Source organism: Brachionichthys hirsutus, unplaced genomic scaffold (assembly GCF_040956055.1).
Source record: "Brachionichthys hirsutus isolate HB-005 unplaced genomic scaffold, CSIRO-AGI_Bhir_v1 contig_847, whole genome shotgun sequence".
Lineage (NCBI taxonomy): Eukaryota > Metazoa > Chordata > Actinopteri > Lophiiformes > Brachionichthyidae > Brachionichthys > Brachionichthys hirsutus.
This window is the reverse complement of record NW_027180362.1, coordinates 27,828-43,298: the sequence shown is the minus strand read 5'-3', so window position 1 is coordinate 43,298 and position 15,471 is coordinate 27,828. Positions and strand designations below refer to the sequence as shown.

The 15,471-nt window shown below is 45.4% G+C and overlaps 1 protein-coding gene across 1 annotated transcript; it reads right to left on the bottom strand.

The window, feature by feature from the left end:
* Positions 1-425: 425 nt before the first annotated feature.
* LOC137914070 (KN motif and ankyrin repeat domain-containing protein 2-like) lies at positions 426-5,554 on the bottom strand. Its single transcript, XM_068757689.1, is given in 11 exon segments — positions 426-482; positions 880-978; positions 1,056-1,256; positions 1,400-1,542; positions 1,777-1,996; positions 2,406-2,493; positions 2,597-3,199; positions 3,294-3,402; positions 3,493-3,702; positions 3,853-5,229; positions 5,518-5,554. Coding segments are annotated over 11 exon segments (3,144 nt in total).
* Between the last annotated feature and the right edge of the window lie 9,917 nt (positions 5,555-15,471).

The window sequence follows — 15,471 nt, the reverse complement described above, 5'->3', positions numbered from 1 at the left end:
TGATAACAATACTCTAATTACACATTAATTTAAAGATTTGCATATTAATCAACCGCATAATGGGAATTTATCAAACATGTTTGACTTAACATTTTTAATAAAAAACAGGTATGACTACAGTACTTAATCCTAACAAGACTGGACCGATCTTTACACAGTCCAGTAGATATTCAGTTTGTCAAATGGTACCACAAAAAAAGAGATCGGTGTTTTCTACCACGACTGTAATAAAATTAGAGCATTGTCGAAGAAAAAGTGATGAACAATGTGTGAGCTGTCATATAACCATCTGTAAATTATAAGGAACTGTGGTGGGTGAAAATCACACTCAAACTCATGCTTTGCATTAAAACAAAATCACTGTAACATGAACATTTTCTGCGGCTTGGCTGTCGGGTTGCCGTCATCCGCTTCAGGATTAGGTTTTATCTTGTTTCATTGGTAGGAGGAGACGACCCCAATAGTGGAGACTTTGGTGAGACCTACACAAGTTAAAAAATGTATTAGTTTATCAACTACAGGCAAAATCTTGCAGACTCGGTTTAAAAGGGGAATAAACATACTTTGCATAGTTCTACTCTCGGCTGTCACAAAAGAATGTCAGCTGATGTGTTAAGGAGAAAATCCCAAGTTCAGAAACATAAACAACCGTTTCATAAAGGCTATACGAAACGCTTGTGATGTTTCAACATTAGATTGCACTTTTTATTGTGTTGATATTCTTTTTTTTAACCTTCGGTTTGCTTGAACTGCCTCTATGTTAGTTAACAATGTCTGTTGCGGATTTCTCCCAGTATGAATGTTGGTAAATTATTACTCTAAAAACAAGGCCCTTATGAGAACAATCAATGTGTGTTTGTAGTGTGTCCGTTTTCTCACAGGGGAAGGAGGCTTTGCAAAGTTCAGGTGAGCGTAAAGCAGCACAGCAATGTCATTCTGACTGGCATCCAGCGCAATGGACAGAGCAGTGCTGCCATCCTGTAAGAAAAGAGAGGACAACGGTTGGATCGTCGGGTTTATAAGAAAGAGGACAGAGAAACATATACTGTACTCACATTATCAGTGAGAGTGGCATCACATCCGGGCACAGACAGTAGCTGACGCACGATGTCCACGTGGCCGTGTTCGCAGGCACACATAAGCGCTGTGGAGCCGTCGTCATCACGGATGTTGACCTGTGCTCCGCATGACAGCAGCGCCCGCACCATGTCCCCTCGCCCGTGGCTGACAGCCAACATCAGCGCCGTTTGGCCAGCCTACAATTGTCAACGTTAAAAAAAAAGAAAAGAAAAATCTAAAATCACACAGATCCAATTTCAAATCTAAATTGCTGCCAGGCAGACTACAAGCTGCAGCGTGCATCTTTACGAGTCTCATGACTGAGCAGTAGAGGGCGCACCTGGCTGGCCTTGGCATTAACATCTCCAGTGCGCAGCAGCTGCAGGACGGTTTGAAGGTCGCTGTCTGAGTGGAAGGCAGCCAGAGCCGTCAGCATAATGGCTGTGTAGCCCGCCTTGTTCTGCTTGTCAGCATTGCACAGGCCTGTCAGGTATATGGGGCAGTTTGACAGGTGATGTAGCAGCATCATAGACAAAGACACAGGCTGACACATGACATGAAGGATGTGAATTGTTAGACCATGTGACAAATGGCTGTATACTGGGCAAAGACGTGACTAGTTTAATTTTTACATAAAGGATTTTCAATGCTGCAGTCACCATCCTATAAACGTATCATTCACTCGTGCAAAATGGTGCGTATGAACTAAAAGCTGACCCGTGTCCAGCAGCAGTTTCACCACAGGGAAGTTGGAGTGGGAGACGGTGTAGTGAAGCGCCGTGTTGCCGTTGCCATCTGCCATGTTGATCACAAACTCCAGCAGCTGAGGGGAGATGGAGGCGAAGGCACTCATATAGGCCTCGACGACAGCCGTGTCCGCCGCTTTGTGGCAGGACACGCGCAGCCACTCCTGCAGCACTGTGGTGTAAGCCGCTCTCTGAGATCAGACACGAAAGAAGAATCATTCGAGACACGGAAATGTTCCAGGGTGTTAGAGAAATAAAACTGCTAAACTCCTAGGCAATACATATATTTCTTTAAATCAAAAATGAGAATGCCGTGCGTTGGAAACTAAATCTGGCAGAAATACAAGGAACTACGCTGTCTGCTAAAATCGTGACATAAATGTAAGGAGAATTGTGTCTAAAACCTAGCACAAAAAGCGCTTCTTTTTTTTTGTTCCAAAATCTTAAATACAATTTTTTTTTAATATTCAGAAAATGTTTCAGTGTGATACATTTTTGAGAATCGGCCTTTTTTTTCTTGATCATGCTTCTGCTTGTTGTCGCCAGTGTGAATTCTCTTAGTTTCCTGCATTAAATAAAGTGAACTAAATGAACACCTACTGCTCCTTGCTGACTGAAGGCATTGGGTTCCCCCAGGGCTTTCTGCAAAGCATGAAGTGCTGACATCAGGCTGTCACTCAGCTCCAGTCTGAGACAGACAGTGAGTCAACATCAGTCACCGATGCTCATGCGCAGGTGTTATAAAGTGTTACTACATATGTTATTATCAAACCAACATCAGTCCTGTTCACCTGAATTGTTTGGTAGATGCTGTGGCGTTTTCATTTGCGGCTGGCTTTAACTCTGACTGGCTGGAGAGGGCAGTTGTTTCTGACTGGACGGCAGGTTGCTGCTCGGCAACCTCTGAGGTTTCAGTGTCACACAGTGATGCAGCGACACGGGACTTAATGAAGCTTTGATCAGGAGTGGAATCGGTGCTTGACGATATGCTAATGATCTCATGGGTAACTGTGTGTTTTTCTGATGGCAGATTTGCAGGTCCTTTAGAGGCAGAGTCGTTCGCTGGACGTAGAGGAGAGGCTGGTGGCTGAGAAGCACAATTTCGCACAACAGTATCCATCTCTGGCGACTGGAGGGCTTCGTCTGGAAGTCTTGCGTCCGCAGTACCAGAAGAGTTTCGACTCTGCTGCAACTCCGGGATGATGGCTGGTAGTTTGACAACATTCTGTTGAGGCATACTGTTGTTATCTGGAGGCTGAGAAGCCTCGCTGTGGGATATCTGCTGGTGCCGGGCGGCTGACTCTGGGAGCTTTTCCCTGGCTTCATGATATTCACTGGAGTCACTGCCCTCGTCGGAGCTCTCGCTGCTGCTGTCGTCTGATTCAGACTCATAGCTGAAAGACAAGAACGCGTGTCACCGTCTCACAACTCCTAGTCTTTGCAGCTCAGCATTCGACTGATTGGCGGACAGTAATGACTGGAACCTACCCCCCATTGATTCCAACGAACTGAAGGTTTTTCTTTGTGGAGGGAGATCCTGGCTCTCCATCTGCTTTCCGCTTCATAATGGATCGCAGGGAAGACTGTGGAGACGAGGCTGGAAAACACACCACAATCACGCATACAGCAAAATCCTGACGTGGTTCGATGGATGGTCAAGATGCATTTTTTTTTTGAGTCCACTTACCTTTCTTAAGGCCTTCTTGTAATTGGACAGCCCCTGTAGATGTAGGGAGGTGCGACTCTCCATCTTTGCAATGCAGCAAACCGACCCGATTCCCAGATGTGCCGACAGTGACAATAGGCGTAGTCACAGGCTCTGAGGTGGACAACTCGCTCTTCAGGACATCACGTACTTGCTTGGAGCTAACTGCGATCGGTAATCCAACAGGGGTGTCTGTGAGACCGAAAATAGCATTTTCAGCATCACCAAATAAAATATCTTGTTGAGAAATAAAAGGTAAAATTTACAAAGTACATTTGCACAATAGAAAGGAAACGCAATGAATCCTGGGATGCAAGTAAGATTCTAGTTTCAGAGAGGAGCCGTTTCAGCTTCGAAACAGACCTTCAGTTTGTCCTCTGTGGTCGTCCTCCACCGATCCACCAGTGGGTCGAAGGGAGCTGCAAGTCTTCGCATGGAGCAGAGTGCCCACCTCTACGACGGTAGGTTGCTCTAGTGTGTATACCTGGACTCCCACAGTTCTCTGTTCTCTCTGGTGGGACAGCTGTGTGAAGCTGACCAGACTGTGCAGGCTGCAGCCTTGTGGCTCTTTCCAACCCATGCTGGTAGCCATGACCGGATGCTCTGCCTGAGGGGTGCTTTGGACTGCAGTAACCTGGTGCTGTGCAGCCCGCAGCTCCTGCATCGTCCTCTTTAGCTGGCCCTCAAGCTGACCCACTTGATTCTTAAGAGCCTCTGTTTGAGGAAGTAGGCCCAGATCCTCCTCCCGAACCCCGACTCCCACGTGACGACTGCCCCTCGCCTCCTCTGGTCCCACTCCCACAGTGCGGACTTCCAGCTTTACATCTGGCCGTGCTCCACCCACAATCACCGTGTCCTCAATCTCACACCCCGAATCTTGCTTTAAGCCCTCAGGTGCTGTGGGAGATAATGGCCCGGCCGGCTTCTTGCTGCTCTTTCCTCCATTGCTTCCTTCTTCTTCAGGGATATCGATGTAGAGCTCTCCTCTGGGACGACCTCGGCTGAAACCCAGCGTGTGGCCCAGAAACTTCTGGCTCTTCAGCTGGACGCTGAGTTGCCGTTTCTCCTCCTGTAGCACAGAGATCTTTACCTGCAGCACAGGGATGGTCTTCACCTGGTCCTCGAGCTCCTTTATTTTCCTGAGGGCCGCAGCCATCTGCTCTCTGACATGCTGCAGGTGGGCTGGCGTCGGGGTCACTGGCGTGGACAGGCCAGAATTAACTGGAGTGAAGGATCCACTTCCACCCTGGGCTCTGTTGAAGCTGTGGGCACTGCTGAGAGAGGTGTTAGACCCCGCTACACTGCTGTGCATGCTTCCCAGGGTGGAAAATCTCCGCCCCTCTTTTTCCTCCTCCAGCTTCCTCCGCGCATCCAACAGGGTCTTCTCCACCCGGGCGGTGCTGAAGCTGGGCCTCTGCATCGTGTGGTAGCCTGGGGCGCAGTAGGAGAAGGAAGAGTGCCGGCTGTCCATGCTCGCATTGGAACAGAGGGACTCTGTGGAAGTCCACCAGGAGCCAGCGTAGCCATAACCCCGGGGAAGGGAGCCATAGCGCGGCCGGCGCTGGATAGGCACCTTCTTAATAGTGTTTCCCTTCTCTATGTCGTTGACATATTTGAGGAAGTCTAAGTCCAGATGGTAGCCATAGGGGGTCTCAACAGAGTAAGGTGCCTCCTTTTCTTTGCCGTGGAGTGAAGGGGGGACAGGCACGTTGAGTTTCCCTGAGGGGGAGGGAAATCAGAGTTAAACAAATGGAAATTCGCATCCAATCCTGGAATCAGACTTTAGAAAAAAGTATAAACTTTGAGCTCAAACATATTTCTCAAACAAATACCAAATTAGGTACGAAAAGGAAACGGTACCGTTGCTCGAAAGTGTGTGAATAACACAACTATTAAATGACTAGAAGATTAGAAGTTGTGCGATGACTTAAATCCTACTAAAAATAGTGACCTTAAAACAACTTCATTATCATGAAGAGCAATATTAGGAAGACGAGGAAGTTGCACCTGGGAAGCTGGGGTCCATATGCAGCACCTGAGCCATGATGATCCCGTGGCGGCTCAGTCGCCCCCTTTCTCGGACCTGTGTAGACAGAGATGTGTTGAAATGATAAATAAACATACACATAAGACAGTCTAAAGAACCCCGACAACATCATATGGACGTCTCATAAGCCGACAACATAATGCAAATGAGAACACACCACTTTATATTTGGCACTCTAAGAATAAATGACTGATTGCGGCTGCATTGTTTCTTTTGAATGTCCAGAAATAGTTTATTTTTCTTTCACACTCCTGCACCCCCTCCTAATTTTAGCCGTTCATTCTTCGGAGCGCGGAGGGTCACAGTGGATTGTGTGTTTGTTTCTGTTCCAAGCATTCAGCGGAGTTACAGGGGAAAGTTTTCCTGGCAGCTGATTCTAGGACAGAGGATTGAGACTGCCAGTTACAACCTTATTAGGAATCAGATGTGCACACTGGCGTTCCCTCTCGATTTGGGGTTTGGAGGCACTCTCCTTTTTCTCTCCCTCACTTTCTCCACACCTTCCCCTCCTGCTCCAGCTGATAATCCCGAGAATTCAGCCATTCACCGTCCCTTTCATTTCCCCCCCCATTGTCTTGTCATTGCATCGCCACAGAAGCGATTTAGTGCATTTTGACAACTCGCAAACAAAAGACGAGGCGTTTTACTCCACGCGAGAGCGGTGCGTTGAACTGACAGCGCCACGGCCGCCCGGGTTGGCGTCTGCTTGCAAAAGATTAACTTTCTAGGTCATCACGTTGTGGGAACGGGAATGTAACGGCATTAGTCATTGATACATTGTTAAATTGGATGAAAGAAGATGAAATCTGCCCTTTGTTTTTTTTCCGTGGGCACACTCTAAGGCCGTTTGCTGTTACTGCAGAAAGCACGGTGCCTCTTCTTTAAGTCCAGCTCTTGCTCTCTGTCCCGTGACTCTGCACAGTGCTCGCTCATTTGTAAAAAGTAGGGCACTTGGGGAAAAAAAATAAAATACCAAGTCAAGTTAGTCACTGTTTCTAAGTCCTGTAGATAGTTTAATGTCCTGGAGCAAGGCCCCTTATCTGTGCCCCTTCATCACCCTCTCGTACCCACATTTCACACGTAGGGAAGGAAACAATGCACGTAGATTTGAACGCTGCCAAACTGAAAGCACTAAAACATGAAAAACATATAAGCCACAGACACCAAGACAACTTTATTTCAGCATAAAATATTTATTATTACTATTTATATAGCGGCATATATATCCAGTTGAGGAATCTGTCAGATGTCTTAGTGGAGTAAATTTTAAGACATCCTTACATTAAAGTTCTTTACTTGATACAGAGTAATGGCATCACATTACCCTGTTCCTGAACTGTCTCTTTCTCTGTTACTGGTACCATTCCTCCCAACACAACCTCCTCCAGATGCTCCACATCTGCCTCTCCAGCAGCGGCTCATTGGGCATGAATATACTCTTCTTGAGTGTGTATAATCTGTGCGGCTGGGGCGGAGCGGTTGACCTTCCTCCCTCTCGCCCAGCTCTCAAACAGAGTTCCTTTGAGATGACAGCTGAACAGACACCAGCGCGCAGCCTCCCTCAGCGCCACACTGCCATTCTTCCGATAATGTCCCCTGGCTGGCTTCATCCGGCACAAATGCCTTGCCCCCCATTACAACCCCCCACCCTCCGTACACAGCTGCATGCCATGCTAACGGAAGTCAACATAGACTGGTTTACTCCCTCCATTCCCTTCCATTAAGATTAAGACAACCCCTCTGGGGATAAGACGCAGGTCATCCAGCACAAATTACATGTCTGTGGTATGTCCTGTAAGATGTCACGAGAAAAATGCATCCTAGCATAGGTCCTTTGGCTTCTAAGGGCAACTGGAGAAACATTGAAGGCATGCAAGGCAGCATAAGGTTTATTCATTTCTATGACAGCATCTGGAGGATTAGAATCTGAATTCACAGCACGCACACAGATTTCCCTCTTTGATGCCTTTGATGGATCGAGACCACCCTGAGAAGTCTTTTAAAATCCCGAGCTTCATTTGGAGGTCAGCGCTCCCAAGTTTATCAAATTGGTTACTTCCATCTATCGAGTAGCATCTCATATTATTGCCATTACAAAGGATCAGATCTCAGTATCGCTCATTCAGAACCGTCCCACCTCCCAGAGAAGACCCTCGTGGATTTTTCCACTGCTTCACAGTCTCTGAAAGTTCATGATTACTATTCTGTTCAGGTTTGGGTATGGTTTGTGAATTAGGAAAAGGGGGATTTATTTTCCGCCTCATACCAGCTGCTTGCGCTGCACGGATGGGACCGCTGCTCCCCGGGCTCCTTGCGCTCCCCTTCTCTTTCTTGCACTTTTACACACAGTACCTGTGGGACATTAGAAACAAAGTAAACTTCACAAGTCCCAGCTTTTGTTCGTAGCCCAGAAAAACTGCATTACAAACAAAAGGAAACTTCCAGACAAGTCGTCATCAGGCGACGTCAGTAAACATTACAAGGCGTGTGACTCCGCTGACGGAGACAAACAGACTTCTGACAGGTTACAGAAGAGTGGTCTCCTGTGGCAGACCGCTCTTTTGTAAACACGGGTAAAACAGGCACTTAAAAAAACATTTCAAAACATCCAGCGGTTTGGACCGACCTGCCGGCTGTGAACAATATACCGACATTAAAGGCAATCATGGCCCGGCCTCCTTGAGAAACAGCCTGAATGCAGTCTCAGCCATGCATAGCCGCTCGCCCAGATGTCTAGGAAGACTCCCCTCCCCCCCCCCCTCCCCCCCAACCCATTCCTCCCTCAAATTTAGAGCATTAATCAATCGGAGCCTCCCTGCCATGTGATTGGGCAATGTTTTCTGTTTTCTTGCTTCTGTGACTAACACTCCCAAATCCACTGGTAGACACACACACACACACACACACACACCCTCCAGCCTCTGTGGGAACAGCCGTCATCTGCACAGATCGGCTTTGAAGACCTGAACCAAGGCTGATTTCATGAGCCTTATAAAGTGCTCCTTTCATGGACAACACAGATTCGAATGGTGCGCTGCAGCTCCCGCACACCCGTCCACCAGATAAGCAGCGTGGCTTGTGCTGAATATCTTGGCTCAGGCTGCCCAAAGTGTCGTCGACATTTTGTCAGAAGGGTCTCACGGCCCAGAGAACACCGGTGGTTGACCTATGCAGTATTTCACGATAAGAATTTCAGTTCTGTCTATTGTCTCATGTTGTTGTCAATTGTCGTTCCCCCCCCCCCATACCCTCTCCTTGTCACGGGAGGGGTAGGAGGAGAATCCAACCTTTTAGACTGGAATGACAGCCAAATCACAAAGAGCCATTCATTCGGTCCTCCAGTTCCACAGCTGGTTCTAATATAAAGCAAGGAGGGGCATCTGGGAGAGGGAGAGGGAGACGAGCGGGTGCAGCGAGGAACTTTACCTCCAAACAAACAAACAGATGATGAGATGCTGTTATGGACTCTGGGATTACAAAGGGCTAGCCCACATAATTAATATCTAAACAGAGACGTGTCCATGACTCCAAAAATGGTTGCGATTCTATCCGTGTAAGCAAACACAATATCGTGAATATATATCAACGCCAAAGAACTACTGTTAATGATAGGATTTAAGACAGTGAGCGATGTGGACATTGTACTTATAACCCTGCCTTGGTGCTGATGGAAAATACTTGTCTAAGAGTAATGCCAAACTTTACGAGAGACAACTTCAACTCCCATCGACTCCCACACGATAGAGATGAAAACACACATCTCCCAACACATCACAACCGGCTGAGGCCTGAAACTCCCACAGCTCCACAGACACAGCCATAGCCTTTGCATTGATTTAGTTACTCGAGGGCACCCATAAGAGGAAAGCTAAGTGATTTAAGGCTTTTTAATTTGTTTGTGTTCCTGATGATTAATCTGACAGCACAAGGATACATTTCTGATTTACTATACCCTAAATAAGTAGATAGATTTTAGCGGTACATGTGCCACAAGATAATTGATGTGACGAAGAACACACATAACTGGTGTACTAATCTGCGGTCTGATGAAGAAAGGGTTACAGGAAAGGGAGCTCCATCTTTCTATCCCCCAAAGGATACAGCCACTTCCTCTAAGCCCGGGAGAAAGAGTAACAAGCAGAGGGAGAGACTAACTTAAAAAAAAAAGTGAGACTGTCGTATGTGATGGAGGGTGGGAGAGAAAGAAAGGCAGAAGTGCAAGAGGAGCAGGGAAGAAAACTTAAATGGTTTTAGATGGAAACTTCACGAATGAGAAAAGCGCATGACTGCCTTCATATTTGGACTCCGCTAGCATGAATCACAGCAAACGCTTATGCTGACACCACAGTGCGGTTTGCTGCCGTCGCAGCAGAAAGAAGAATCACGCGACGGCTTCAGAAAGTCTCAAAAAGACTTTTCCTCTCGATCTTAAATGCCTCCACCTCAAAGACGACCGTGATCTGTGCATTCCGTGCCGAAATTAGACAATACTTACGAGAAGATGCACTCGGTCTGACTAAAACCAGCTAAACCCCCCCCCCCGCCCCGAGTATACGTGAATATATACATATAGATGAGTCTTAAATGTTACAGAAAGACACTGGAGACCGTTCTTGGTCCGTCTGTGAAGACTTCTTGTCCTCTTCCTCTGCAGGACAGATGGCTTCATTCAGCCAAACGGTTCTCGATGAATAAAAACTGTATCAGACGTCTATTCAGAACAGCTAAATGATGCTCAGTGCAGAAGCAGCAACAGTCATCTGTTGCACATCACCGCCTGGCAGACAGGACGCTTGTCATACAGTTTGCTCTTGCTGCTGGTGCTTTCCAGCGAAATCATAACCCAGAGGCGCGTCCCTCCTAGAGCTCTGCCCTGCTTTTTACATTATGAGGTGGCGGTGTGGAGGAACAGACTTTGCTGGACTTAGTGGTATGGTGCAGGCAAGAGTATGGCCAAGGGGAGGGACCGGCCATCTCCCATTACTCCTGGAGCAGGAGCAGAGTAAACACCCGCCAGCCTGCTATTGGTCATTGTGCTAACCTCCAACAGGAAACTGAGCAAGGGTGGGGCTGAGCTGCAAGGAGCAGCACCGGAAAAAAAAAAAAGAACAAAAAAAAGGCATTTGGGAGAAAATTCCTGAGCTGTTGCGGAGGTGGGGATTAAAAATGATGCCGAGCAGAGAGGCCACGGCGCTTTGAGGAGGCCGGGGGCTGGAGAGGAAGAAGACGAGGTCCAGACGGCAGTAGGGCGTTCCCAGCAGGGCTGGGGTTAAAAGCTCAGGTCAGCGCGTGTTGAGGTACCAACGGGACAGCATGGCAGAGCAAAGGAAGTAATCTCACTGCTGCAACAGTAGAGCTAAAGTAGGCCCCTCTCGGGAATCTGATTAAATACTTCCTGATTCAGCGACTGTTGCTAATCAAAGGACGGGACGGGGAACGCATCCATAACGCCGACCACAGCGACATGTCAGTCTGCTTTACTAGACTGCAAAGACAATTGTGCTTATCTGGGTATCAATGCATTAAAAGAGATCAAGTGAGATTATTCAATCACATAATGAATGAGCTGCAAAGCCAGATTAACCATATGTTCACTGAAAACATTCTTTTACTGGCAGATGCTACTTCTACAATGCTGCCTCTGATCTTTATCTTAAGAACTAAATAACCTCTAATACTAAAGAATTGTTGGTAGCAAAGAAAGGCTGAGATGGTCTGAAGAAGATAGATTCATAGGTGACGGAAAAGGGGAAACGTCCCCAAGTGGCAGAAATGATCATTTTCTGTATCGGTTTTAATAGAACGGCTAATTGATCATGAGGTCGAAGCAGAGAATCAGTGGACAGGGCCTAGACAGTCTCATACAGTCAGTAATTTCATTAGCCCCGCTAAACCTTCTAAATGCCCGGCGTGTGTCCCAGAGTGCAAATGGGGTTTATAGCCCTGCATTCCAGCGAAGCACCCCTCGGTTCAAACACGGGAGCGAGACAATCGCATTCCAGCTCGCGTGAAAATGGCTGAAGGGAACTCCAGCTGCTGACAAACCTGTCGAGAAATTCCCAAGCTACGGATTGAGGGACTCCCAGGAGTCTCCGACTGAACTCTTAAGGGAGGGGGGGGGGGGGGGGGGGTCCCCAACAATGAAGTATTGAGTCGTGTCTATAAGTAAAGTCCAGCTAAGACTTCTGCAATAAACCCCGAGGATTCTACAGTTGCTGTTTGTTGTTTAAACGGCCATGTTGTCCTCCCTTGTCACATCTTATGTGTTAGACTAACAGACAACCATCCTGCATATGCAGCTACACCAATGACCGGACAGACACCATCTGCAGCAGTCTTTGACTATTCATTGGTGATTTATACAGTCGGCAGCCCACGGACACATTAGCAGGACAGCGGTGTATTGTATGATACAGTCCACCAGACCGATGCTGAAATCAAAACAACAACTGATGTGTTTACTGATGAAGCAGGACAGCGTACCTCACCGACTCACTCGCGCCGCCAACACAACTCTCTTCTTCGAAGCAGAAAACCCATCAGGACTTAGATTTGAATGATGATAAAGTGACATTTAAAGAGTTTATCATTAGTTCCGATCATATACACGTCTGGAAAACCTTTTTAGAGTCTCACGCTCTCCTGCTGCTCCTCCATCAGCTCTCATCCCTCTTCGCTGGGACAGGCCAGAAGATGACTAGTGTCCAGAGGTCACGCCCTTCGCTGACCAGCGACGAGTTCAGGCGGCGAGACGAGCAAATTTTAGGACAAGAAGCGGCAACGAAAAGCCGATGAACATCTGGAAGTAGTGAAAACCTGCAGCGTGCACGGGCCCACCCTCTCCCACGAGCCTTCGCTGAGTTTTTCCTTTTTTGTGTGTGAAATTCTAAAGTGGCTCGACCCAGAGTGTTGCACATGATCACGCATGAGGCATGAGGGGAAAGTTTAATGATGAAAGGCAAACAGATAAACACACCGAAATGTGGCGTTAGTTTAGGAATGCCGTGGAGAAGTAAAGCATGCAGAAAGATCAAACAGAACTGGATTGAGCTTTAATAACAAATTGCCACAAAAGTTGAGGCCTTGTGGCAAAAAATAAAATCCTTCCCGATGAACCCTCAGTAAAAATCACAATACAGTACACTGATGAATTTAACAGGGATAAAAAAAGAGGCAAGGGAATGTTCCTTTAAAATACCTTCTATACTTCTATACATTAATATTTGGCTCATATTTTGTCTCAAAAAACCTGTTTCCGGTTAATACAGGAAAGTGAGTTTTATTCTAATAGAGATAACGGCGTGTTTTCGGCAGCTGCGCTTCTCACCGTCGTGCTGCGTGAATCGATGATGCTCTGAACAAAAAGAGGCGCGACTGGAGACTGGAGTCCTCCTAAAATGAAGCGACGCTGAGCAGGAAATGCAGGAACCTAATTTACAGGCTGTAATATATATCAGACTACCGATGGAGGGATTGCGGTGAATAAAGAAGCGGCTGCTTCAAAGAGAGAGAAGGAAGCGGGTGGAATGGGGAGGACCGACGCGTCAGAAAAGAAGTGACACACACACAAAAAAAAAGCGCCACGGAAAAAGCGATTTAAAATGCAGGTGGATAAAGACAAAAGAAAAAGAAAAAGAAGGAAACTTATTCGCGGTTCCTACCTGTCCTCTGGAAATCCTTTCATCCGCCGCCTGGGCCCAGGAGCGCTCACTGACAGAGACAAAAACACTGCAGCCAAGATGCTCCGCGGCCCCGCCCACTCCTCTTAAAGGGCCAGCGTCTGAAAAGCCTTCATGTACCCTCCGTGGGTCCTCCGACAAAGAGACACATTGTTTCCATCAATATCTTTTCCGACGTCAACCATATATTTTTTTCAAGCCCAGGCAATGCATCTCAATTCAAGCCTTACATCTGTTAATTGTGTCTGTTTTTTTTACTTTGAAGAAAATAAAACAATAGGATTTAAAAATATTCATGTTCATGTTCATCTTGGAAAACTTGTGGGTTATGCTGCTGATGGTGTGCATTATAAATAAATGGGATCTTTCAGGAAAAGCTTGAGGCTAATTACACATTTGTCAACTATGTGTAAAATGTCCTTTCCTGCCTTTCCTGGTATATGGTGTCCCTCTGAATTCGTCAGTCCTAACCTCTTGTTTTTAAGAAATGATTCCCATTGGAAAGGTCATCATTAGCTTTGGTTGTCAATCCTGACAATGCTAGTATACAGACAGTCAGCAATTTAGATCCGTAGAAAATAATTACAGCAACTGATGCTCTTAACATGTTAAGCCATGATAACAATCAAACTTCAATTCTGACAAATATCTAAAGGATATGATATATTTACCAAAACAAGCATTGTTACAAATACCACCAGTATGCGGTATTTGAGAAGTGTACAAACCTTCAGGCCCCTCAAGGACAAAAGAGAAGGGAAAACACTTTAATACAGGCATGTGCAAACACAGAAGTCAATGCAGCATCAGAGGTAGATTTGCTGTGACGACCCCTGACGGGACAAGCCAAAAGAGGAATGTAATTAAAACATACACTTTTTTTTTCTCCCAAAAAGATTTGTGCTGTAAGATAGAGATATTTATTTTCTTTTTAACCATGACACAAACTTTAGTGAAGAGCGTAGCTCAGTATGGATGTAGAAAACATCCATACCGTAATCAGATGATTACTGGACAAAAACTTACAAACACAAGTAAAATATTTTTTTTCACTATATAAATATTCAAATATAATTCGATATATTTTTTGATACAAGTATTTTACCTAATGAGGAACGGATAGTGTTTACTTAATCTGATTTAAAAAAAAAATTGTCCTGAACTTAATTTAAATCTGATCGCACTTTAATCTTCCACATCCTTTATTTTTTTTCTGTTCTGTGTCAATATGTAAAAAGCCAATCCACAAACTACTGTTAGATTATTTTTAATTCAAAATAAGTGCCTTTACATGTATTGTCATGACATTCCAGACTCTAAACAGGCCAATTATGATGCAGTATAAAAACACTGGGAAAATTATATATTTTCCCTTGTTGCCACGACAAACTACACTTAATGTGATAATCACAATGCATGCCAATAAAAATTCAACCACTCGACTAGTGTTTATTCTATAAATAAAAACTTGCTGAAAGAAGGAAGAGGAATGTAATAGAAAGCAGTACAAAACAGTGTAAATAAATACAAAAAAGTATCTAATTGGTAAAAAAAAAAAAAAGATTCTGCAGTTTTGCAAATTAACAAAAGATCACGATATCTCAATAGTTACAATATTTGTGTTGTAGTTTGTTTACAATAGTGCAATATCTTAGATACAGTAGTTGGAAATAGCTACAATGACTATATAAACACAGTGTTGACATAATACAAGGCATTTGGAGTGCTTTTTGACATTAGTTTAAAAACAGGACTTGCCTTACACGACAGCAAACATGTAATCAGTTACTGTACGGTAATAATGTCACAGTTGGAACAGATTTGCGTGGGTCAGGAACATAGCTTGGCTTAAGGCAGTGCTTCTGATAATTACATGTGATGTGACTACAGTGCATTACAAGACAATTTCACAGTTAGAAAATAAACAAAAATAAAACATTTAAATATACAATCCAGCCTTCCCCTCCCGACAATATTCCCTTTAATTCTTAAACCGCCACTACAGGCCTAACATTGGACAGATTGGTCCCACCTCTACTCTGCAGTAAATTCTCATAAGTCATAGGCAGCCCTATTGTGACAACATAAAAAAGAAGGAATGCCAGTTATTTGGTCAGTTGATAACAAATGAGAAAACTCCCCGGGACTATCTACAAACCAACTGGCAGTGACTACTCCCAGACACAGTAAAAAAAAATAAAAAATCTCACAATTTAAATAAGGCTGAGACACAAA